Raw genomic sequence first — 25,013 nt, 5'->3', positions numbered from 1 at the left:
TTCGACTAGAGAACCACGAGGCCGACTGAGGGAATCAAATCAATGAAGAGTTTTCTAGTCTGTTTGAGTAACATGAATTCCTGAAGCAATATAGCCACATTGTACAGGGGACTTGGAATAAACAGAACACAATGTAGTGCTATAAGACATTACATTTAGCTGGTTACCCACAAGTCCATACTGTTTCATGTATCACACATCGTCCTTCTTTCTTCATATGAGAGTGACAGTATACCAAGCAAAGTTTTCCAAAATTCAAACTGTGTGTTCCAGATTGTACTTCTGTTTGCTTTTTTTTTTCTTTTTTCCCCCCAAAAACAGCATTGGGAGGTTCCAATGTACAGTTCTTTATGCAATGTACATACAGGTGTATAGCTGTGTGATAAAATATTTTACCAGCACATGTATAAATTTATTTACAGTGTACATGTACAATTATTGTAGGAAGTAAAATGTAGTGTTTCATGTACAGCTACAAGTAAAGTGTATATGAATGTGATAGACAATGTCACTATTTGAAATACCTGGTAGTTTGGTTCTGTGAGAGAAACACACACACACACAAACACACACACACACACACACACACACACACAAACACATACATGTGTACAAACATGCACATGAAAACCTGATAGTTAACTTTATACTTACATGTACATATCTGATTGAATAGAAGACTGATTTTATGCACACCTCTATCATAAAAGTTGAGTCTGACAACCATATGGCTTGCTTGAGGCTTGCTGACACAGCAAATAGTGGAAATGTTCAAGGTGAGGATATTTTTACTTGTTGTATGTATGTATATGTGATGTCTTGATTCTGCAGAATTAAAAACACATGAACTTCATCTTACTTGGTCGACTGCAAAAAATTATGTCTGTGAAAATATCCACTTTTACAGAACAGTGCACTCCCATCATTACGAACACGGTTATAACGAAATTCCGGTTACAATGAAGTAAAAATTTCTTTGTATTTTCATTGTTTATTCATTCAGTAATAAAAAAATTTCAATATAACGAAAGGAAACTGCCGGTCGCGAGGATTTCACTAAAATGGGAGTCCACTGTATCCGGTAATGTGTGCAAGCTGGATTTTAAGTACAATTGTATATTGCAATGTATTGAAATTCTTTGGGTAAAAACAGGATCATTAAAAAGCTTGAAACATGTTCCTCATGGAGAATATATCCACATTTTAAAGGGTGTGTGCAGTTCTGGTCGAGGTGTAGATTTAGCTTTTAAAATTTTGCGAGATATTCAGAAACCACTCTATGAGATGTAAGGGGGAATGCAGTTCTAAGGGGAATCAAAAGTTTATTCGATGAAAATCGGTTTTGAAATGGCCGAGATATCCCCAAACAAGGTGAAACAAAGAGATCCTAATAAAGTTGTGGCATGTCGCCTTTTATTATTAGCACTTTTTTGGATATCTCAGCCATTTGAAAACCAATTTCCATCAAATAAACGTTGAATCCTTAAAATTACATGCTCTTTCATATTTCATAAGAGGCTTTTCATTATCTTACTTAGGAATGTTCAAAACATGAATCCCTACCTCAACCAGTACTGTACAGTCCCTTTAAACTACCTTTTCACATAAAAGCTAACATAATAAAATGGCTCTCATTAAATGAAGAACAAAACAATAGAGACAACTTCGTTCTGCTTGAAGGAAAAAAGTATTTTAAAAAAATGGTACAAATGGTACAAAAATACAGTAAACAGTATGGGCAACTGCACTCAGTAGGAATTCAGAATGCAATACAGTGGACTCCTGTTTTAACAAAGTCCTAAGGACTGGCAGTTTTCTTTTGTTCTATCGGAATTTCGTTATAACTGAACAAATATACAATAGGAAACAAAGAGGTGGTAATGTTGCGGCCTGAATTTTTACTTCATTGAAACCGGAATTTCGCTATAACCGTGTTCGTTATAACGTGAGTGCACTGTACAATGTACATGTGATTTTTTTTATAAAGTTTTCTTTGTACAGTGGACTCCCGTTATAACGAAATCCTCGGGACCGGCAGTTTTCTTTCGTCACATCGGAATTTCGTTATAACCGAACAAATAAACAATAGAAATAAATAGAGTGGATGACATTGCAGCCCAAATTTTTACTTCGTTATAACAGGAATTTCGTTATTACAGTGTTCATCATAACGGGAGTGCACTGTATAATCAATTTAAATGTCTAAAATGCTGAGCTTTCTATCACATACAGGTGTGCTACAATACTTTCTTCTTGGTATGTGCACATGGTCAAAAAGGCATATTGTAGACATAATCTCATGAACTGGGACAAGATCGAGATATGTAGTTGTCATGACAGCTTTCAAGATTTAGTGTCTAGTGACTGTATACACAGAATACACATGCATGTACAACTTTTTCTTAATTTATGACACAAAGATGCTTTTAAAATGAATCTCTGTATAAAGAAGTTTTCAAGGGTAAACAGATACATTTTTATGTGTGTTTTTGCAGTGCCATCAAGTGTGTGTGGGAGGCACTATTTGGGATGTCTACTATAGTGGATTTCCGATATAACAAAGTCCTTGGGACCGGCAGTTTTCTTTCATTATATCGAAATTTCCTCATAACCGAACAAATAAACAATGAAAATACATAGAGTGGATAATCCTGCAGCCTGAATTTTTACTTCATTGTAACCTGAATTTTGTTAAAACCATGTTTGCTATAACGCGAGCGCACTGTACATTGTCATCACAGGATTTTTCATGTTCATTTCTAAACATCTCTCATCTGCTTCTCCCTTTTTTATGACTTTGTGTCCTTGTTCATTCTAAATGAAGACACCTGTGAAAAAGTATGCAGTTGTATGTTAATCTTTTGATAATTTATTGTCAAAATAATGTATCAAATGCAATTGTCCAAGGTAAATAAATGTATAAAATGTTTAAAAATAAAACAGGCAATGTGTGACAATTTGTGACTAAATCAATTTGTAAGCATGGATAGATCTATTGACAATATCATAATTAGTGTAAATTCCAAGCCAAACAATATGTTGTTATTACAGTCATATAATTACTGCTCTACTAATTTTAGTGTGGCAGCTTTTACGGTGAGGCTGAAACAGTCACAATAATACACATAATAAACACTGCTTGCTCGGATCTGGTAGACATTTCTCCTATGCAATCATATACTTTACAGGCAAATCCCATTACAACATGGTATATTGTAACCTTAGCAACATCACAGACAAGTACAAGCTGTTTGGTTTGGGACCAATATTTTTCCTTGCTACATCCCTACACATTATTCTTCGTTCTTTGTGTTTTTTGGCCCAAAATTTATCTCTCATTTGAGGAAACTTATTTCCCAGAAGTTCATTTGTAAAGACTAGAGGAGACCCACCAATTTACTTCATTTGATGTGGAACTTTTCCTCCAACCTCCTCACTACATGTATAACGGGATTCCCCAAAATCTGCACACAAATCTTACATCAGAGACTCCATACAAAATATAGTTTGATGGCAGGAACCAGGGCAGTGTGGTGGAATATTGGACTTTGGACGGTACAGCTGCAGTGCCTTATCAGAAGGCCATCATTTGAATTATGTCTCCAAATGCTGCATTGAGCCAACGATAACTCAGACAGTCTTCATAGGGTCAATCATACCTTAGCATCACCAGGCTATACAAACCGTCACCCTGTTAAGGCCACATGTATCTCGTATTGTATTTTGTTTCCCTTCAGAGCACATGACATGTTAAAAAAGAACCTCATTTCCAAAGACCATTTGCTTAAGGATACGGACAATATGTAGAGGTTGTCAGCATTGACAGATTTTCCTCTTATACACTTGACAGTTTATATGTTATATCGAGAAACACATAAAAATGCATATGTGGGACTACATACCATACATGTTTCATTCCATTCCTTTATTGCTTCCTCATGCTGTTTTACATATTGACCACGATGTAATGTTATTAGTTGAACACAATGACAATGAATGTACAAATGATTGCTTTTTGGTTGTACTTTCACTCTCAAATACATGTATGTGTTCAACCACTAAATTGTGTGCTTAGGCTTAGCAAACTACGTAGTGACATTAGCAAACTGGGGGAATAAATTAAAGTGGGTGTGAGAAGAGGGTAACAGAGCTAATAGAAAAATGAAGAGGGTGATACAAAGACATTTTGGGTAAAATTTTGAAGAAATATTCGCTTTTATATGACAGCAATAGTGGTGTTTTTCATTTTGTCCTACATCTCCTCAATATATGAGGTAAACACCACTGAAAAAAATAATAGATGCAAGTTTATTTGGGACCTGCGATGCTAGTAAGAGCTCACTGTACCTCATACCGGATCTAGTGAGTTTTGCCTCCATCACTTTTTTTTTTTGTCTCCCTGAGGTGATCTTTAAACAAAGGGTTTCACAGAATCCTCCAACCCTACAATACAGGTGAATCATGTTACAATCTATGAGACGCTTAAGAAGCAAGGTACACGTTTGGTGAAAATTTAAATAAAATGCATGGTCTTCACTTGTCTCACCAAATATCACTTCCATGGTAACCTTAACTACAGCTTTCAATGTCTCTCTGCCATATATACTTAACTTCTGAGTTCTTTTATATGGCACAAAGAAAAATTTGAGAACTTTATTGCATTAAAATGATGTAATACTGTAAAAGTGGATATTTTTGTGGCATGGAAATGTTCATGCATTTCATGCAACCAGAAACTAGCGCAAAAATAAAAGAACATGAACATTTTTGCTTGTTAAAAATGTACCACTAGGTAACGCCTTGATTCCACAGAATTAAAAATATGTGAAATTCACCTTACCAGTACTCGGCAGAGCAAGAAAAATTAGTCACACAGAAACATCCACTTTTACAGTACCACATGTACAGCAATATGATCTAAAAAGCATCAATCCATGCACTGATAGATACACACTGTATTTTTAATCCACACGTAATACCTGACTTTCATCTTGTTACAGATTAATGAACGTTTTTCCACAAAGAGAACGTCATACTCAATCTGTCGTTTGTCTGCCATTAGTGTCACATCACAATGACTAATGGTATATCCCAACAATCATTTACTGGCATGTAATAATGGATGACATAACATAATGTCCATACACTAGGATTTGTGAAATAAATACATGTATCAAGTCACCATAGTCACTGCCTCAAACACTGGTGAAAATCTTGAAGAATGCACAAAAATTATAATTTTTGCAAATGAGCACCAATTTCTCAGGGAATCTCATTCAAACCAACTTCAACCTTCATATTGTGATTTCCTCAGAGGATTAAAGAAAACCTTAGTGAATGGCGTGGACCCATGAAGGCACAGCTGAGAATCTACCTCATTGTATCTGTGCTCAGCTAATTAAGGGTCATGTGAGCCGAGGTCAAGGAAAACAACCTGTCATCCTTATTAAACAGTTTTCACCATCTCATACAAGAGTAATCAGTCTACTTCAACCTACCAAGGTGATTGAGATTAATGGAGAACACTCGGTTATTTGATCAGATGTCATTTCCATCTAGCATTCAAACAAGGCCAAGATGTGACAGACAAGATGAATGACTTGGGTGGAGACAGTGCCTTGGGAAGATAATGTCCTGGGAGATCCATCGCCATGGAGATCCATCGCCATGGAGATCCATCACCATGGAGATCAATCCTCACATCTTTCATGTGTCTTTGCCAGGTGTGATATGAATGCCATAGCTGCTGTACGTGATTGACTTGAAGTACTTGAAAATCTATACATAACAGGGTGAGAAAACAAATATAACATCAAAGTCAACTAAATTACTTCGTTACATGGACAGCATACCCTCCAACAAACTTCACTGAGTGGTCTGTCGGCAACAAAATACAGTATATGGCTATTTGCCCACATATTCAACATAATGATAAAAAATATCTTACCCAGTGCATAGTCACAAAGTACTCTGCAGAAATAGATGTGTTTAGTTAAGGGTAAGCTGACAAAACATACTTAGGGTGGTAAGATGAAAGAAGCCAAACTCACTTTGATATCTTTGTCCTCAGAGCCAGTAAACAGGAGACCATTACGGAGAGCAATGGCATTGACGCTACCCTGGTGTCTGGACAGGACTTGTAGACTTAGGAAGTTCTCCAGATTGAAAATCTATTGGTAGAGAGGTCATAGGTCATAGGTCACCATTCATCATGTATGGTAAAACCGACATTTTCAAATCAAATTCTTGCCATATTACATACTTGTGTCCGCATATTAAAAGAGAAGAATTCACTTTCAATATTATTTTTGGCTGTGTTCTTGGGTTTAAAGGGCAATTCACACATAAATACTGGTAGAGCACATCAGTGAAGTTTAAAGACAATTAAACAATTTGTTAAAAAGTTATGAATTTTTAAAGTTTTGATGTCACTAGATAAGAAGACTACAAAAGTTTGTGGTGTCACATTAGGAAAACCAAATAAAGAAAATAAAAAGAGAATTCCACAAGATCTCACTTTTCATAAAAACTTCACACTCCTTAAACCTGTTGCTGGCATGTCTTAATGGTAATGCTATTCCTTCTAAAAGACCCAAGTCAAGTGCTCTTTTATTAAGCTAGAAAAATGAAAATGTGTTGAATTCTCATATCCCCTTTTCATTTTTAAGAGCTGAATTGTAAATGTATAATGTACAGTATGCCTTGTGTAAGTCTCCTTAAATTAGTGTGGAGAAATCTGTTGAATTATGCATGTGCTGACCAATAAGTCGACAAAATGGAGTTGAAAGGGGCGTCAGCTTTTAAGTCTGTTGATATTTAAAACTGCCAGAATCTACAAAATTACCCCATGAAGGCCACTATCTCACAAATTCTTTACAAAAGTGTGCATTGCCAAACTGATTCACACATGCATCAAAATAATAAATTGAGTGCAATAAAGTAATTTCTTTATCTCCATTACAACAGAACTTACAAACTGAACTCTGCCCAAGATGTTTGGTGTCTCTAGCTTCTAAATTCAAATCATATGACAGCATCTTCCATGCTTCTATAAATTTGAGTAATTTCTAGTCACTTGGATCTCTCACCTCACGTCAATTACATATGTAAGAAGTCATATGGATGTCTTATTCACATGCAGGTGAATAAACACAATTTCTGTGTCTCTGTTTTCAGAACAGAAAACAAAGACAATCATAAACTTTATACAAAATGCTTTGTCCAGAATTGGTGAACACTAATACTTATCAAAGAAAATCACTGTCAATATAGCCTTTCTAGGTAAATGTGAAAGCTAAGGCTAGTGACTGAGAAATAGAATGGTAGTGCAACACTACTGAACAAAATTGTTTGACTATTGCCACTTCACCTCACAAAGAGGTACTTTCCAATGTGTATCAAAACAAATTATTTTTTTATCTACTGTTCCCTGTCCTGAGATTGTTTAGTTGGTGAATACCATGGCTGTGTTGTCGTATGCTCCACTGATTACAAACTGGCCATCAGGGCTTACAGCAAGGGATGTTATAACACCTATTTGACCTCCAAGTTCCTTGACATGAACGAATGTCTCTAGGTCCAGAACCTGTAATTTCTGGCTGTAGGTCCCTGCATGGTTTGGGATAATGGAGGAAAGACATGCAAGGAGAGGGAGGAGGTTCACACCATCTACTCACTACTTACAGGTGAAAGACAGCTGAATCATGCCATGCCATTCTGTTTTCTCACTCCATCAAGCCTTGCTAACAGTGTACTACTATTCATAATTTGGTTTAAATTCATTACGTTTGATGAATAAAGATAGGTAATGATGTTATTCTGGGGTTTTGTGCTGAAAGGCTAGCTACCTTCCAGAGAGTTTGCAAAGGCAATCATCCGAAATAATTCTCCAGTGCCTTAGCACTTAAGATTAGTTCTTTGAAGGAGTACTACAGAAATAACAGAAAGGCACTTTGACTAGAATGACAGCTTTGGCCATGTAGGAGTGAAACAACATTAAGCAAGGCAATCATCACTTTATACAAATGTAAATAAAGATTAAAAAATTAAATTCATGGAATGAACAACTGAAAAGAAATAATAAGTGCAAGATATTTGTACAAAGCTGTAAATCACTTATATGGGGGTAAAAGTGCAATTTCTTGATTTCATTTCTTGTCAAGTTGTATATGAAATTTCTGATAAACGCACAAAATGAAATCATAATATCCCAACACCTTTTAAACACAGATAGCTACATGCAAGAATGTTTGAGGTGATGAAAGGATTCTCATTTCCAGGCCTTTTACAGGGACATCAGATGTCCACGGGGTACCCCTACAAAGCAACCTCTTACCAAACATCAGAAAATAGGTGATTCATATCCAACATGTCAATTAATGATTCAAACGAAATCCTGTCTTGTGCACAGCTCCGATTTAATGCAAGTATAAAACTCATTTTTTTACATGTTCCTCAAACTCTAGCAGAGTATTGATGCACTGAGGTGATTTATGGTGGGGCAAAGAAAGTTACAGGATGGCATACCAAACTTTACAGGCTATTCCACTTCATAACAAAACCAGGTGAAAAGCATGAATAGAAAACTGGCAATCTAAATTGAAAAACAAAAGTAACAATTTTTTTGTTTTCTTTTGTTCTAATAAATAAGAAATAGCCAGAATTTGAAATAAAACAGAAACCTTTGCCCCATGTTAAAGATATAAACAAAGAATGCATGCATGATTTAAATTGACAATGGCTTGATTATCTTTGGCTACAGCAAGCCAGCAGTAAGAAAAGAATTTAACATGAAGACAGATTACTGGACAGTTGTATCCAAATTTAAACAAAGTCAAATGGGACTGATGCAAGAATTAAGATTGGCACAGTTGGGAATTTTTTGCATTATTGGTGATGAGAGGTCATCTGAATGAAGTTTGAAATGAATGATGACAACATAAAATGAATTTGTGTATCTGATGTCACCATTAGGAATGAAGGCCATGAATTTTCTGCATGTCTTGCAGATACAAATTGCAAAGTGTCAGATGATACGTAGAATAGTCAATCTGAGTGCATATCATGCAAATTTTTTATGATAAAATTCCTCTGTTTAAGGTTGCAGGTTTGGAAGTGAGCAATTTTCAGCTTTTCTTTTTCCTGCACTTATTTTTCTTTTCAGACAGTCCATCACAACAAATCTCTTCCACCATTTTGATTTACCCTCGTTTTGCCGTCATAGCAACAAGTGACTGCAAACTGGCCAGCGGGACTGGTGCGAATGCCATTAACAATCCCGATGTGCCCAGTTAGTGTCTGCACATGTGCAAAAGAGTCAGCTTCAAACACCTGAACATTTTGATTGTATGTACCTGTGTGAGAGCAGGGCGAAAGCAAGATAGGCCATTTTCAAAAAAGTGTGTACAAAGAGCATCAACCATGATTTCTAAAGCTTTCTTTTCTGTCTCTATCCCCCCTTCAAATAGTAATTACTGCCACAGAAATTCATGTGGGGAAAATAAGTTCATATTTCCTTGATTCAATATTTACTTATATCTTTCATAAAACTGGTCATGTAGGTATAACACACTTCACAATTAACAAGAAAAAGTCAAGGGAGTCAACATTCATTTGTTGTTGTTGTTGTGGCTAAAATCTTTATATTTCTCCACAGCTAAATTCATAATTTGTTGGCTTTTTTTTTATGCAAATCTAATTTTATCCTGAAAGTAGTGGACAGCAAAGAAATACCATCTTGATTGATTTGTCTTTCACAACCATACTTTGAACAAACACAGCCTGGAGGTATAAGACATGAAACAAAGTCAACACCCACTTTAATAATCTGCAATGCAGAAAGTGACATTGGCAGGGATGGTAATAGTTGGAATTTAAAGAACAAAGACAGGTAGTGTGCATGTAACAGCATGTTAGTAAGGTTACAATGCTTTAAGTGAAACAGATATAAGGAAATGTTTGCATTAGTAGTGAAGGGCAAGGAAATAGATAAAATGCAATAAACTAATTCAAGTCTTCAGAATCTTTTACATTAATTTTCAAAATTCTCAGGCTCAAAGAAATATTTCATGAACAGAACATCTTGAATATATGGTGAACACAATGCAATTGTCCATCAAAGTTTATATCTTTGTAAGAGCATAATTAACTCCAGTATCTCACTGACCTACATCAGTTGTCTTAACAATACTGATTCTTGTTAGTTTCAGCTACATACTCCCAAATTTAAAGAGAGGGAGAGAGAGGGGAAAATAGTATTAACCAAAAAACTTCACCCTTACAAAAAATATGAACCCAAAAAAAAGGTTAAAGAAAAAAACAAGGCTCTGAATAAAAATGTGGCTGATTCACAGTTTGTCCCAAAAATGTTGAACTTCTTAGGAGGTGGTACATCATACAGGAGAATCACTGGCTACCTGATTATTTGCTACAACTGGAAAACATGATAACAATACAATCCAGAGAGGGGGTTGGAAGTATGTCATCAATGAATGTGTGTAGATTACTCAGTGGAGGCATGATGTAAAACAAACGGTGAGGGGATTTCTGAGGTGTAAGTGAAGCCATATTATAGATGACCGATATTTACTGCATGAGAAGTAACAAGACACATGTTCATTCACTAAGGATAACAGATTTCAGAAAGAATTGATTCTTGTAAGATAGTGAAGGTGTTCATTTTTAGCCTTGAATGAATTAACAGATAGGCAATTTGTTGCTCTAGTCTCAGATGTTTTGTAGTACACCAAGTAGTTAAGAATCTTACTATGCAGAACTTGCACACTTTGGGAGTAACTTCACATGAATATGAATAAAAACTTCATATATCATCAACTTTCATAGCCATTACTTGGTAGTGTACAACAGGTGATAGAGCTTCTCAATAAAATACAATGTAGGTAAACTCTGAAATATTTTCCATTTCATTGCCGTGTTTAGGTCCATTAACTTCCAATTTTGGTAAGGAGCTCGCCAGCATAGAAAATAAAACTTCACTACATTCTACATAGGTGTAAATGCTGTGGTGATACTGAATGTTTAGTGGTAACTTACCAAGGAGGACGTATTGAGGGGTGATAGCAATGGAGTAAATGGTCCCATAGGTGTGGTCAAGTTTCCTTTTCAGAGCAAATGGAGGTTTGATGTCCCACACACTGAGAGAATTGTGGGAGCCACTATACAATCTCTCCTGCCAATCAGACAAGTAATATTTCACAGTGTGAGACATTGCATTTTTTTACAAATGAAAATATTGCGGACAATTACAACCCCCCCCCCCCCCCCAAAGAAAAAAAAAAAAAAAATCAGCTACAGAGACTCCTGACAACAGATTGTCAACCTTTCCAATCCTAAGGCACGGGAAGCACTCTATTTAACTATTTAGAGAACTCAAATCATAGAAAAATTGCCCACTGATTTAAAGATTCCTGGGGGGCATTTCATGAAGCATTTTGTCCGACAAATTTGCCCTCAGCCAATCATATGCAAGGATTTCAGTAGCTTGTAACAGTTTGTCAGAAAACTATCCGACCAAAATGCTTCATGAAATGCCCCCCTGATGGTTCAATGTGAGGAACTACATGTATTTCAAACATAATATACTGTATGTCAAGATACTTTTATCTGCAAAGGACTCTAAATAACAATCATCATATAACAATCTGCCATTAAGCATCTTATTAGCCCTTTCTTAGTAGACAGGAGTAATATGAAGAGCAAATACCAACAAGATATGGAGGAAAAGGAGTAAAGAAGTGAACCAAGGGAAGACGTAGAGTTAATTACCATCTTGGAGTCAACTGCCAGAGCTCGGACCCAGTCATGTAGGCCAGTAATGGTGTGGACTAGATCAAGACTATCAGCTAACCAGACCTAGGGAGAAACCATGGATGACATGAGTGATTTTCTCAGGGCCACAAACACTATTCATACTGTGTACAAACCTGTCAAAGAGGGTCATTAATATCATTAGATATGGAGGTATCCATATAGGATTTATTTTTCTGTTTAACTGACGAATGCTAGATATTCATAACAAGGCTCTCATAGAAGATCATTCATGCCCTAAACTTTCCAATATGCTTGCAGTAATTTTCTCACATATGTCAAATTATTCTGATTAGCCAAAACAGTACATGTAAGTTCCATGAACATTAGCATTACCAGTAATGACTAGCTAATTAAATCGGCATACTGGGATCAAGGTAGCACATGTTGCATTGACATGAAATCAGCACATTTAGATATATTTACAACTTTGTAAGATCACTTATCCACAGAAATTACAGTAAGAATGCAATACTTCCCATCAGATATTAATTGCAGTGAAGACATTTATTTCAAATGTGGTTACTTTGATGGATGCCTGCGATGATGAAAAGACGTAATCTCCAGCTTGCAGTAGGGCACAAACAGGTTTGCTATGGGCATCCTGTCAACAAATGAACAAAATATGGGTAGAAAATTAACAAAACTTGATATGATAATTTAGCATAATATATGCATCACAAATTACTTACTTTCCATGACAGGGACATTCAAACACTACTAAAAGAAACATAAGACTATAATATTAAATCTATTTAGATGCCTTTGTGTGCTATGTAGTCTCCTAACAAAACTATACCTGTAGTTATTGGGAGAACACTCTTAAATAATAAAAACAAGAATGGAAGCTTATTATGGGTAATGTAAAGCAAAGCTTACAGATGTACATCATAAACCACTACAATGCTACATATTGAATGATATCTCAGACTTACATTTCGACATTTGTATTCCGTGCCTGCAGTGTCATACTTCCACATACGAATAGTTCTGTCCTCACCGGCACTATAGAGGTAGTCAGGGGAAGCGACCAGGGTGTAGACCTGAGAACAGGAGAGAATGATAGTTTTTAATAACCTTTGACCAGCGACTGAAACAAAGGGTAAACACACTTGGATTGTATATCTTAGCTGATCCCCTCCTTTGGGTTAACCAGCCAAAAATGGAAGAAGATTACCCTTCCAATGTCCTGATGGAGTCAATTTTGTCAGAAATAGGACATGAGGATTCAACCTGATACATTTCCAAAATAAAGCAACAACAAAACAAAACATGATTTGGGTAAAGAGTTGATTGTAAAATACACACAAATGAAATTTCACCAGCTTTAAATTTCAGTACGTATGTATTTCTAAGTGCAAAATACCTCTAGATCATTCTGCTAGAAACCTGTGTATCACTGTGTTATCACAAAGTATACTCAAATGGATAGTGGCACATGCCTACATAGCACAAAATATGAATAGCAACATAAAGGGGATAGATGAAGTTAGCCCAGCAAAATGGGCTCTTCACTACCACTATGGCAACCCTCCAAATTCCTCAAACATATTAAATGTAGCCAAGATTGTCCCATTCACTACAAATCACATGATGGAATTCTAAAAAATGAACAGTCAACAGGAATTGTCATGCATAGTTCTACCAAAAAGAAGCACAGTGAAATATGTTGCATGAAAACCAATCTGAACAGTCTCAATTTCTGCATTTTAGGTATTCTACTAGCAGACTACATTGACTAGAGCTGGCTACACGATTTACTGGGTAGAAATGATAGGCCGGAGAAACAGCATTTACCACATGATCCAGTACAAAGACATGAGTACATATCTGATATGACAAGACCAGAGAAACTTTGGAGATCATATCGCATTCCAAATGGAAAGGAGAAGAAAAAAAAACGATGCTTCTCAACCGAAGGTTACAACCTACAAGATGCACGTGGTGCCACTCGGAAAAAACTAACATACTGTAAAAGTGTAAATTTTCGCGGTGTTGAAATTTTCGCGCATTTCGCGCAAACAGATGCCAGCGCGAAAAATAAAAGCACGCAAATATTTTTGCACGCCATGTGTTCAAGTAGTTAATGTCTTGATTCCGCGGAATTAAAAACAAGCGAAATCAATATTACCTGGCCGAGAGCGAAAAATTACTCACGTGAAAATATCCACTTTTACAGTACTGTAGTTTGTGGTGTACCATCAGTCACAGGATAGTTTTCATAGTGTGAACTCACCGTGTCTGTGTGTCCCTGCATGATCTGTATACAGCCTTTGCTCAATTTCTCAATGTCCCATACCTTGATATGACAGTCACCACCACTGCTGTACACCTTGTGTCCATGGATAGCAATGCAGTGGATGACACTACTGTGACCCCTATTGACAAGAGTGGGCGAGAATCATTCCATTACAAGATTGGACCTTTGTGTTAAGTTTGTCATGAATATGCAAATGACTGGTTTAAAGTCACTTATTAATATGCATTACATATCTGACAGGCAGACATGATAGAAAAGAAAAAGATTGAGCCATGCACATATGTCATAATACAGATCCAGCATTGACCCGCTGAGGATGGTTTAATTTTGCTGCAACACACATTTCCCATAGATTTCTGCCTGAGTATACTCTGGACTCGTCCTCAACGGGTTAATGGCAACTGAGAGATAAACTTGCTCTAACCATCTAAACTTTGTGGACATGCCTGTCTGGTATGTTGTTGTGTTTGCCTGGAATTTGCTTTGCTGAATTAATTTTTCCTTCATCCCTTTAATAATCATTTAATACAATTTTACAAATATAACTCTTTTACAAATATAACTCTTTTTTATAACACTTTTAGGGATTCAACCTAAATCGCTTCAACTTATATCTCATTTTGAGGCCCTCCCTGCTTAAATAGTCTCTTGCTGTCAACCCTGATCTATCCTTTGAGAATATTCCAGCCCATGTTGTCATGAAGGAGTGGACACTGATAGTGGTATTGACATGTAGTATGGCTGATTATCATCTCTCTAAATACTAAGTACTACATTCTTCCCCTTTAACAAATGTACATTAACCCTTTAGCAACTGAAGATTCTCTACATAATGGCCTATGGTTCCCTGGAAGGTACAACTTTCTAAATGATGTAAAATAGCTCACTGCATGTTTAGTTTAGACTGTTATAAGTTATGTTTATTTGAAAGTCTAGATAATGGTGAGTCAAAGGAGTAATTCTGACATACATTTGCTGACCTTTGACCTCTTTAATATGAAAACAAAAAATGATAGAGCATGAAACTATTTAAAACCAGAAATGTCTCTACGGGGACTGATGCCTCCGCCATAATGCATGATTCTCCCAATAGGTGTATAGTACAATGTCTTCACAATGTGTGATGACAGTTTCACATAACTGGCAAAATATTGAAATGACAGGTTTGTCAGAAATATCTTGAATGTTCACTTTCCTTGAACTGGGTTTGCTATAAATGTCTAAGAGTGCAGTTACACATATTTGGGGAATTGAGGATTTTTACTTGACTTCTGACTGACCCTTTTATAAGTTTAAGCAGTGAGTAATTCTCAAGGTATGAAGAAAGAGTGTAATTACAGTACAACATAGAATTTCTTTTTTTGCATTTAAACCTGGCCTTTGACCCTTAACCTTTGACCTTCTGGCTGGAAATTTCCCAGAGAATCTCCATTAGGTAATACATGTACATATTAAGTTTTAAAACTAATAATGCAAGCATTGCATTACTAGTATATGAGGGAAATAGCAAAATTTTGAGGAGTTGACCTTGACCTTTGACCCCTGACTATTGACCCATGACCCCTAAATTCCCTAGATAATCCCTGCCAGTCAGTACATGCGTATGTACCAAGTTCCATGAAAATACATCGAACCATTTGCGAGAAAAGTGAAATTGTAACATTTTCACCTAACTTTTGACCTTTTGACCTTTGACCTTACGACATGAAACTCTCTCTGGAGAATCTTTGCCCAGTAGTTCATGTCTACACTAAGTTTCAAGAAAATACCTTTGGGCATTGCATAGATATGGGGGAAATAGCAACATTTTTTGGCATTTGACCTTGACCTTTTGACCTTTGACTTCTTGCCAATGTCACTAAAATCTACTCAACTAATTGCCCCATCATGCATCATCCTTGGACCAAGTTTGGTGAAAGGTGCTTCATCCAGTTTGGAGTTATCACGTAAACAGATAAATTTTAGGATTTGACCTTGATTTTTGACCTTTGACCTCTGTCCGATTCCACAAAAAAAAAATACTCATTAATTGTCCCATCATACATCATACTCGGACAAAGTTTGGTGAAATTTGCTCAATCCAGTCTTGAGTTGTCGCGTAAACAAATACAATTTCATGATTTGACCTTGACCTTTGACCATTGGCTGATTTCACCCAAAATCTAATCAAGTAATTGCCCTATCATACTTTATACTTGGACCAAGTTTGGTAAAATTCCAGTCAATATTACTCAAGTGATCGCGTAAACTAATGCGGACGGACGTACGTACGGACGGACAGACAACCCGAAAACATAATGCCTCCGGCACCACTTCGTGGCGGAGGCATAAAAAGAACAAGGCAAGTGCAAAATTGTGTCTCGCCCATTCACATACAAGAAATGATTATTTTTCTAACTCCCAGAAGTTCATTGACCCGCCTATGACCTTTGACCTTGTGGTGACCTTCAACTCCATAAGAGACATTTACCATCCAAGTTTGGTCACAAACGGACAAAGGGATCAAAAGCTATGAGCCATAATCGAAACGTGCCATAAAAACTTAATGGGCCCTAAAAATTTGTTCACCCCTTTCTGTGACCTTTGACCTTGTGATGACCTTTAATTCCCCAAGGGACATCTAACGTTCAAGTTTGGTCACAAACGGATATAGGGATCAAAAGTTCTGAGCCACAATCAAACGCGCCCTAAAAACTTAACATTGGGCCCTAAAAACTTAACATTGGGTCCTAAAAGTTTGTTGACCCCTGTCTGTGACCTTTGACCTTGTGATGACCTTCACCTTCCCGAGGGACATCTACCATCCAAGTTTGGTCACAAACGGAGAAAGGAATCAAAAGTTGTGAGCCATAATCAAAACGCGCCATAAAAACTTAACATTGGGCCCTAAAAGTTCGTTGACCCCTGTATGTGACCTTTGACCTTGTGATGACCTTCACCTCCCCAAGGGACATCTACCATCCAAGTTTGGTCACAAACAGATAAAGGGATCAAAAGTTATGAGCCGTAACCAAAACGCACCATAAAAACTTAACGTTGGGCCCTAAAAGTTTGTTGACCTCTGTATGTGACCTTTGACCTTGTGATGACCTTCACCTCCCCAAGGGACATCTACCATCCACGTTTGGTCACAAACAAAGGGATCAGAAGTTATGAGCCATAATCAAAACGCGCCATAAAAACTTAACATTGGGCCCTAAAAGTTCGTTGACCCCTGTCTGTGACCTTTGACCTTGTGGTAACCTTCAACTTCCCAAGGGACATCTACCATCCAAGTTTGGTCACAAACAGACAGATACATCAAAAGTTACAAGCCATACACGAAACGCGCCCTAAAAACTTAACATTGGGCCCTAAAAGTTCATTGGCCCCTGCCTGTGACCTTTAACCTTGAGGTGATCTTCATACTTGGTAAAAGGTAAAACTTTGTATGACCTCTCTTCCCTCCAAATTTGATTCAACTTGAAGCGCAGAGTACAGAGTTATTCAAGTTTTTATAGCGTTACGGACAGACGACGGACGGACGGACGACGGACGGACAGACGCCGCAGGCGATCCCTTAGTCTCCCCACACCTCCGGTGGGCTCGACAAAAATGGACGGGCGGTGTTGGGTGTTTCAGTTTCCGTTGAGGACAGGCTGATTTTGCTACAACATGCATTTCCCATAGACACTTGCCCGAGTATTCTCCGGACTTGTCCTCAACGGGTTAATACCATGTGTCATACTTCCCTCGTGTCTCACAGCAAAAATATGAGATAAACTAATGGTTGTTAAAACTTTCCACAATCAAATATCTTAATTGAATATCAAAGATCAAGTATCATGAATACCATATGTCCTGACTAAAGCACATTTTGAGAATAACCATATGCAGTTTAATGGAGCATGTCATAATTTATCTTTACAAGCATCACCATCAAACTCATTATCCAGAGGATAATGGCCAGTAAATGTATGATAACAATGTTTTGCTTACGGCCTGAAAATATATGCAAATCTTAGATGTTACAACTAACCAATATGGTCCAAAATTAAAACCATATTGAAATAGCAATAACAACAGATAATGATACCAGTTAACAAGACAGAGACTATAGAGTATACCTTGAAAATGTGTGACCCACATAACTTTAAAATCTTAATCATCAGGGGTTTGTGACTACATACATTGTACACATACATAGAGTGGAAAAAGAAATATATTAAGTTGTACTGACATACACGTGTATCATTGTATCATACTCACATGAGGGTACCGATGCATTTAAACTCAAATGGTACCTGCCAGTGATCAGAGCGGTTGCTTGGGAAGGCAAACTCCAAAGAGTTTCGAAGACCTAGACAGGACAGTATCCAACCATGAGAAACATCTTTGATTACAGCGTGAATGGAACTTGGGATAGAATGATGCTACATATAAAGCTACAACTTAATATTACATGTCAAATCACTTCATTTCTCAAAAAAGGTGTATTCATGGTGATTGGAGAGGTAAGCTTGACAGGCCTAAAGTGAATGACACTTTGTATTCTTTTACTGAAATCATATCAGACTACAGAAATCTGTGGCTCAAAGTGAGCACATGCTTGCGATAAGTTTAGTCCTGAGAAGTGAAAACTATATAAGCCATGACGTGAGGAAAGGGCCCCCAGAGCTGTCGCACACAAACACCAGAAAATAGCATGGAAGTTTGACAAACCAATACACGCAAAATGAGATCAGCTAGTAGCTAGCACGCACATGCATAGACGCATCAAAAAGCGGCAGGATTTGGACAAAACATGCTCTTTCAAATGTCATAATTGGGCCATTCAGGAGTGGAATTTCAGGAAACGGTTTGCAAATCTAAATACATCAGAGTTCATTCTACAATGTGGCGGTGAAAACTCATTTTCGGTATTTCATACCCTAAGGGCTCTTTTCTCGCGTCATGGCTCATATGATTTCAGAATTTATCAAAGAACCATGTCAGGTTTCCTACAGCACTGACAACTACAACTTACAATAATGCCGATTACCATGACAGTAATCATGTTAAATCAATCTGCTTTGAGCATTTGTATTGTTGCCATGGTAACTGCAGTTTTTGTGATTTAAAATTGCATTCTCTTAATTAATGGACTCAGCCAAAAACCAACCTATATCAACATCATTTGCATATTCTTTGTTTTTTATGTTTCAATGCAATATGCACATAGCACAAGAACATGTATACGAACAATCCATTTTAAATCAATGTCATTTTGACGTCCCCTTTTCACTACCTGTCAACCTGTGCCTTATAGACTTTGCATACTTAATATGATACATGTTTATGTGTATTTTTCATTCAGTGTCTTAATCCCGTTTACACATACCATCTTACCATTTGAACTATATTTTACATTATGACAAATTTCTAAAGAAAGAAGATTTGAAATACATTAAAAGTTGATTAATTATTTGAAATATCATAGTTTGTGATGTGTATAATCAATACGACAGACTGTTACTGCAAATAGCTTGCTACACCAGTTCTATAAGAAGTTAGAGAGTGAGTGGGTTAAACTGACTTGATATGCTGCCTGTGCTGCCGGAGCGAGATTGACGGAAAGACCTTGTCGAGAAGCTCCTGGATAGGAAGTCTTGGCCGAGAGGCGGTGATGCACTGGGAGTATTGTTATCTGATAATCTTTCATTCACTGTAAGCATTTGTCTGATGTAGACAGACAAACACCAAAATAAAAAAGAAAGACAATGTCTAAGTTTCATCTATGAAAGTTTACAGATCATTATGACTTACATAGCAATGAAACTTATGTTAATGTCTGATTTTTTTTCTGTTGGATTTTATGTTTGATGAACATAACATAGCATTTCTAATCCTAATCATGTTCAATTTCTAATTTAGAGAAATTATGTTAGTTACTAGTGTTAAATTATCATTCTAAAATCAATTTGAATTGTGATGCATATATTTAGTATATTCTGCCATAATTCCCTTTTTGGTGGATATTATTACAAGTTCTTTCTTCTTTGACTTTGTTATCTTTAAATTGTTGTGGGATATACAAATTTGTCAGCTACTAGGAATGTAAACCTTACTGAAGCAAAAAGAATGCACTTGGGCACAACTTATATAATTATTGCTTGCGAAGGATACAAATAACTTCTGGGGGACAAATAATAATAATTTGTAAATTCCGTGCAGTGGTCTCCATACTTTAAAGGATGATTAAAGGAAACATGACAAACTAATATCCACTGAAACTTATTCTTCATCATAATGGTATTCTTTTCCTGCAAAGTGGTGTTATTTCTAAGCTATCCAGCTCTGGAAGACTAAGAAGCCAACTTACGCTTCAAGCTTCTTCATGTGTGACAGGAGGGTGTCATGTGACTGCTCCAGGACGGTTAGTTTGTGATTCAGACTCTCTACTTGCATCTTTAGCTCAGCATTCTCCTTCTGCAATTCCAGAACCTGATGGGAAATCAACATTTGTGACCGTGCATCACAAGACCAACAGAAAGTTGCACACCCTCATTTCACATAAGAACTCAAAATAGGTGAAATGTGTCAAGCTAGTCGATCTTAAGTTTTGTTGTTGTTGTTGTTGTTTTTCAAGCAATTCTTCTTCTACATTATTCTTAAGTTTGGGATCATCAAAGTGAATGCGAAATTGCACTTTATTGCAGTTTTTCTAGGACATTTATTTATTTATTTTTCTTTAGAGTATTGTAATAAGGTATGTCTTACAGACTTGTCCCTTTTCATTTCTTAACTCGTTGAAGACGAGTCCAGAGGACACTCAGGCAGGTATCTAAGGAAAATGCGTATTAGGGCGAAACTTGTCCGTCCTCAATGAGTTAAAAACCCCTTAAACACTCTTCACTTTCAGATCTAGTATCGTTTGAAAGGCTGTTGCTACTGCATTGAAAGTTGGTACTAGTCATGAACAGAATGTGCTAACAGCGTGTGAATAATTTCATCACTTCATTGTGGTTCTTAACGAGTTTTACTTCCTGTTCTTGTCCCATTCACTGCTCACAGCACAGCATGGTGTAAGATTAGACACTATATTAAAACAGACTTTTGAAGGTTCCCTGAAATACAAATGCCTGTTGATTTGTGTTGATACCCTCAACATCATTTTTGCAGTGCAACAAATATCTAGAAACACTTCATATATTTCTATCCTAATTTTTCTTCTGTTTTTCTTCTATTCTTCTTCAGATTACTTGGATACACCCACAAAAAATCCTTCCAAACCAATATTCCTGTTGTGACCTCATCTGTCAATCATTGCTTATATGTTTAACAAAACACATTGGAATGCACCTTTCCCTCGACTCAGCATAACTTGCATGTTCCCTCGCCATGTCTATTGTTAGTCACATTAATATCACTGAAACATGCAAGTTAAGCTACCATGACAATATCTCATCTAAGTGTTCTTGTAAGTGTAAGGAAGATCTCGAGATTATAAGCCCAGCTCACCACAGATGGGATGTTTTCGGCTGGTATCCGACAGCTGCAGGTCTTACTGTGTTCCTCTGCCTTCTGCTTTGTTCCTCTGAATGTGCAGCCTGAAATCATCAAACAAGCTGTGTGAGATCCTTTCTCAATCATGACTCAAGAGATTTCTTCCTTTTTTTAAACCATGTAGCTTTCTCAAAATTTGTAAAATTAAAGTTATTAGCAGAATATTGTGGTCCCACAGGGAAAAACAAGTACTGTATGAGCAACACATATATATGCAATGAGTTTACATTCTGATACACAAGTAATGGCATTCCAATATATTGCAATTGCTCAGTATCTGGACAAATGTTCACGGACAAGGATTCAATATTTTTTCTTTGATCTTGATTCTTGAGAATACATAGAATTAACACAACAAAGCACAACTAGCATGATGTTATTTGTGTGCCAAAATAGTGATATCTGACTGAGTTGATTCAAGTATGACATTTTTCGTAGAGTGAGGAATATCTAAGGAGTGGACTTAAACAATAGGTAATGCTGATTTCAAGTGGGTTTGCCATTCATTTGGAATTATTTGCAGCTAAAGTTCATCAAATGGAGTGCAGGTTTAGTATTCATTCGAATTACAAATTATAAAATTTGTTATTATGATGATTGATGATGATATATAATGTTTTTCTGTTTTGTAATGTTGGCAAAAAGATACCTTTGTGATATGTCTTTTGAATGTTGTCAATGTTATTGCGTATTGTATATTTTTCTGTTTTGTAAAAAGCATGTGAACAAAACAAATATCCATGATATGGACAATAAAGACTGAAATGAAATTAAATGAAATGATATTAGTTTTCTTGCTAAATTTTTAGAAATTGAATCAATATCAAAGGCTCTATGGCATTGCGATGGTCATTAATCAAAACATGATTCTCTTTCTACCATAACATGAGTAGACACCTATCAAAATTGACATTATCTAAAATTTAGGCATTTAGACAAATTTTAGGAGGGGGGATCAATTTTTCAACAATTAGCATTTTGTAAACCTTTAATTTACCTGAATTATCTTTACTGCATCTACAGAAGTAAGCATGTGCCATATTTCTAGCAGGTCTGGTAGTTGCAATGAACTAAAACACTGAATTTTTCATTTAATCCTATTTAAAGCTCTGCTATGCATTTTTTATAGTCGATCCTTTCTCCCAATGACACAAAATCACCTCCGCAATTTTCAGCTGTGAGGTTTCTGTGGCTACAATGATGTAATCCAAAATGATCTACTAGTAGTCAAAAAAAAAAAGGAAAAAAAACTGGTCAAGATTGGTGGAACATTTGATATCTTTACCACTATTACTCTGACTCAAATGAGAGTATAACACCAAATCATTTCTCATTTGGTTTAAATGTGAGGGTCACATAGTAAAGAGTGTCTCACCCCAAGACCAAAGGAGACTGTGGTTAAAGGCACCATGAACCGGGAGGTGGTAGACGACTTGTCTAGAGATTTGAGGTCACACGACTCAGAACTAAATCATCCTCGCCGACAGCTCAGCTAAATTTCCAGGTTATGTTTTGACCTGACTTTACCACCACAAGTGAGGGACTTCCTTACCTTGATCCTGGTAGGGACATGGATACTGTGTGCATTCCAGGAGGTGACTTTCCAACGCCTTCCTCCTGTGCTTACCACAGAGGGTGCTGTTTGGACAATCCACCTTGATGTAGCTACAAGTCTCATCATGGCTATTCAGCGATGCCAGAGGAATGATTTCTGGGCAGCCTGTCTCGTCTTCTATGACATCATTGCGAGAGTCCAGTCTCTTGATGCCACACTTGCAGAAGATTTGTAGTTCATCTATCTGGGATTCAATGGACCTGGAAATGAAAGGAATTTTCAAAGATCAGAGACAAATCTTGAAATAATTTCATTTCATTTTCTACAAACCACTTAGAGACAGCTGGCCCATAGTCCCATATATATTGTATAATCTAACATCTAGCAAAGCCAAGGATATCAAGCAGACAAGACTAGTAGTATCGGTGAACAACAGAATTCACACTACTACACTAGCTACTGCATACTGGCCTGCCTGCTTCAATTTCACACAATACAGGGTCTGACGTCTGCAAATCATTTTATGGTTGAGGAAATTGTGCTATTAAACCAAAAAAGAAGCTCCAGACTTTAGTTTCAGAACAGCAAATGAAAATTCAATGACATTATAAATGTAACTTAGACGAGACACTTGAAAGCTCCTTCACCTTCTTGCTTGCACTCGAGTCTCGCCGCTCTGGTTTATAAGACTGTCTTCACAAAAAAAAAAAAAAAAAAAAAAAAAAAAAATCAAAAAAAAAACTTTTCTTGGTCCTTTTTGTCATGATCACGAAAAAGAAAAACTTCGAGCGTGACAATAAGGCAGGTCTAAAATATTTAGATAGTTAACTAGAGGAGCATCTTGGATTTTTCATGCCTCAATATAAACGATTTAACCACCGTATGACCCATGGCCCATGTCCACATGGGCCATGTACCACTTGTCAACGAACCTGTTCGGGACACTCCGTGTACCTTGCAGCGTCTTATGGTCGACAGGACACTCGGGGAGAGAAGCCAGCCCTTCCGCGTTGACTTGCAGGCATAGTTTGCAAAATGTATGACCGCATTCCACGCTGATTACGGGTTCAAACAGCAAGTTTTTGCAAACTGGACAGAGCAAATGCAGAGACGGTTCCTCGACAAATACGGCTCTGGTTGTCATCATGTTTATCATCTCTACGTCAAATTCTACAGCAACATGATTAGATCTCCAACTGATGCTGCCTGAGACTCAGGAGCTGTCGAGTGTTAGTGGCATCACGTATCATGAACGAGTGCCCGCACAGTGTGCAGTATGACACGCATGTGCATGTGGGTCTGTATGTGTATGATACTGGTAGCCGAACGATTTTCACCACAGTACCCGGAAGTATCAAGTACCGCGTCCGTGTATTGTTAGTACGTAAAAGATAAGATTACGAGTAGATCAAATTCGCAGCATGTCGACTGCTTGGTTCAGTAGTTGACCGTTAATACCATGGAGCTACTGTACTTTCTGCTCCATGTTGATACCTGTACCGGAAGCTTTCGTGCACGCTGCCCAGTGATTGGTACAAAAGAATGGTGATGTCAAGGGGTTTTCCCCTTGGCATAACTCTCCCGAAATCAACCGTTACCCCAAGTCGGTTTTTCTTTTTCGCTATTGGCGACAATTTTTATTATTTTGATTGAGTTATTCTAGATCTTCATATATTGAAAGGATCAGCTAATCAGGAGCTGCGGAACGGGGGGGGGGGGGTGGGTTGCCAATGACCTTGACCTTGGATTCAGGGGGTGCACCAGGTGCGCACCCCTCCCCTTAATTTTTTTTTAAAAACAAAAGAAATAAAAAGTAAAAAAATGGAGGCCGTGTGCACCCCTTTGATT

The 25,013-nt window shown here is 37.1% G+C and overlaps 1 protein-coding gene across 1 annotated transcript; it reads right to left on the bottom strand.

Moving 5' to 3' along the window:
* Positions 1-5,653: 5,653 nt before the first annotated feature.
* On the bottom strand, positions 5,654-24,397 carry LOC139741653 (uncharacterized). The gene is made up of 14 exons (XM_071652233.1): positions 24,098-24,397; positions 23,163-23,425; positions 21,566-21,654; positions 20,427-20,548; positions 19,641-19,783; positions 18,335-18,425; positions 14,063-14,204; positions 12,762-12,869; positions 12,353-12,430; positions 11,785-11,871; positions 11,053-11,188; positions 7,460-7,608; positions 6,051-6,170; positions 5,654-5,778 (listed from the first exon to the last, which is right to left on the bottom strand). The coding sequence occupies exons 1-14, from the start codon at positions 24,319-24,321 to the stop codon at positions 5,707-5,709; spliced, it is 1,824 nt and encodes a 607-aa protein (XP_071508334.1). The 5' UTR covers positions 24,322-24,397; the 3' UTR covers positions 5,654-5,706.
* Positions 24,398-25,013: the final 616 nt, after the last annotated feature.

The sequence above is a fragment of the Diadema antillarum genome, unplaced genomic scaffold, assembly GCF_040938485.1.
Source record: "Diadema antillarum isolate AM-2024a unplaced genomic scaffold, OU_Dant_1.0 seq00000942_RagTag, whole genome shotgun sequence".
In the NCBI taxonomy this organism is placed as follows: Eukaryota; Metazoa; Echinodermata; class Echinoidea; order Diadematoida; family Diadematidae; genus Diadema; species Diadema antillarum.
Note: the sequence above shows the minus strand (reverse complement) of the source record. Positions and strands in the feature narration are given on the sequence as shown.

Excerpts from the sequence above, each read along its gene's own strand:
- LOC139741653 (XM_071652233.1), bottom strand. The coding sequence starts at position 24,321 with ATGATAAACATGATGACAACCAGAGCCGTATTTGTCGAGGAACCGTCT. Across the intron at positions 18,426-19,640 it reads CAGCACAGGCAGCATATCAA|GTCTTCGAAACTCTTTGGAG; the intron begins GTCAGTTTAACC and ends TGTCCTGTCTAG. Across the intron at positions 11,872-12,352 it reads CATCGCAGGCATCCATCAAA|GTCTGGTTAGCTGATAGTCT; the intron begins GTAACCACATTT and ends GTTTCTCCCTAG.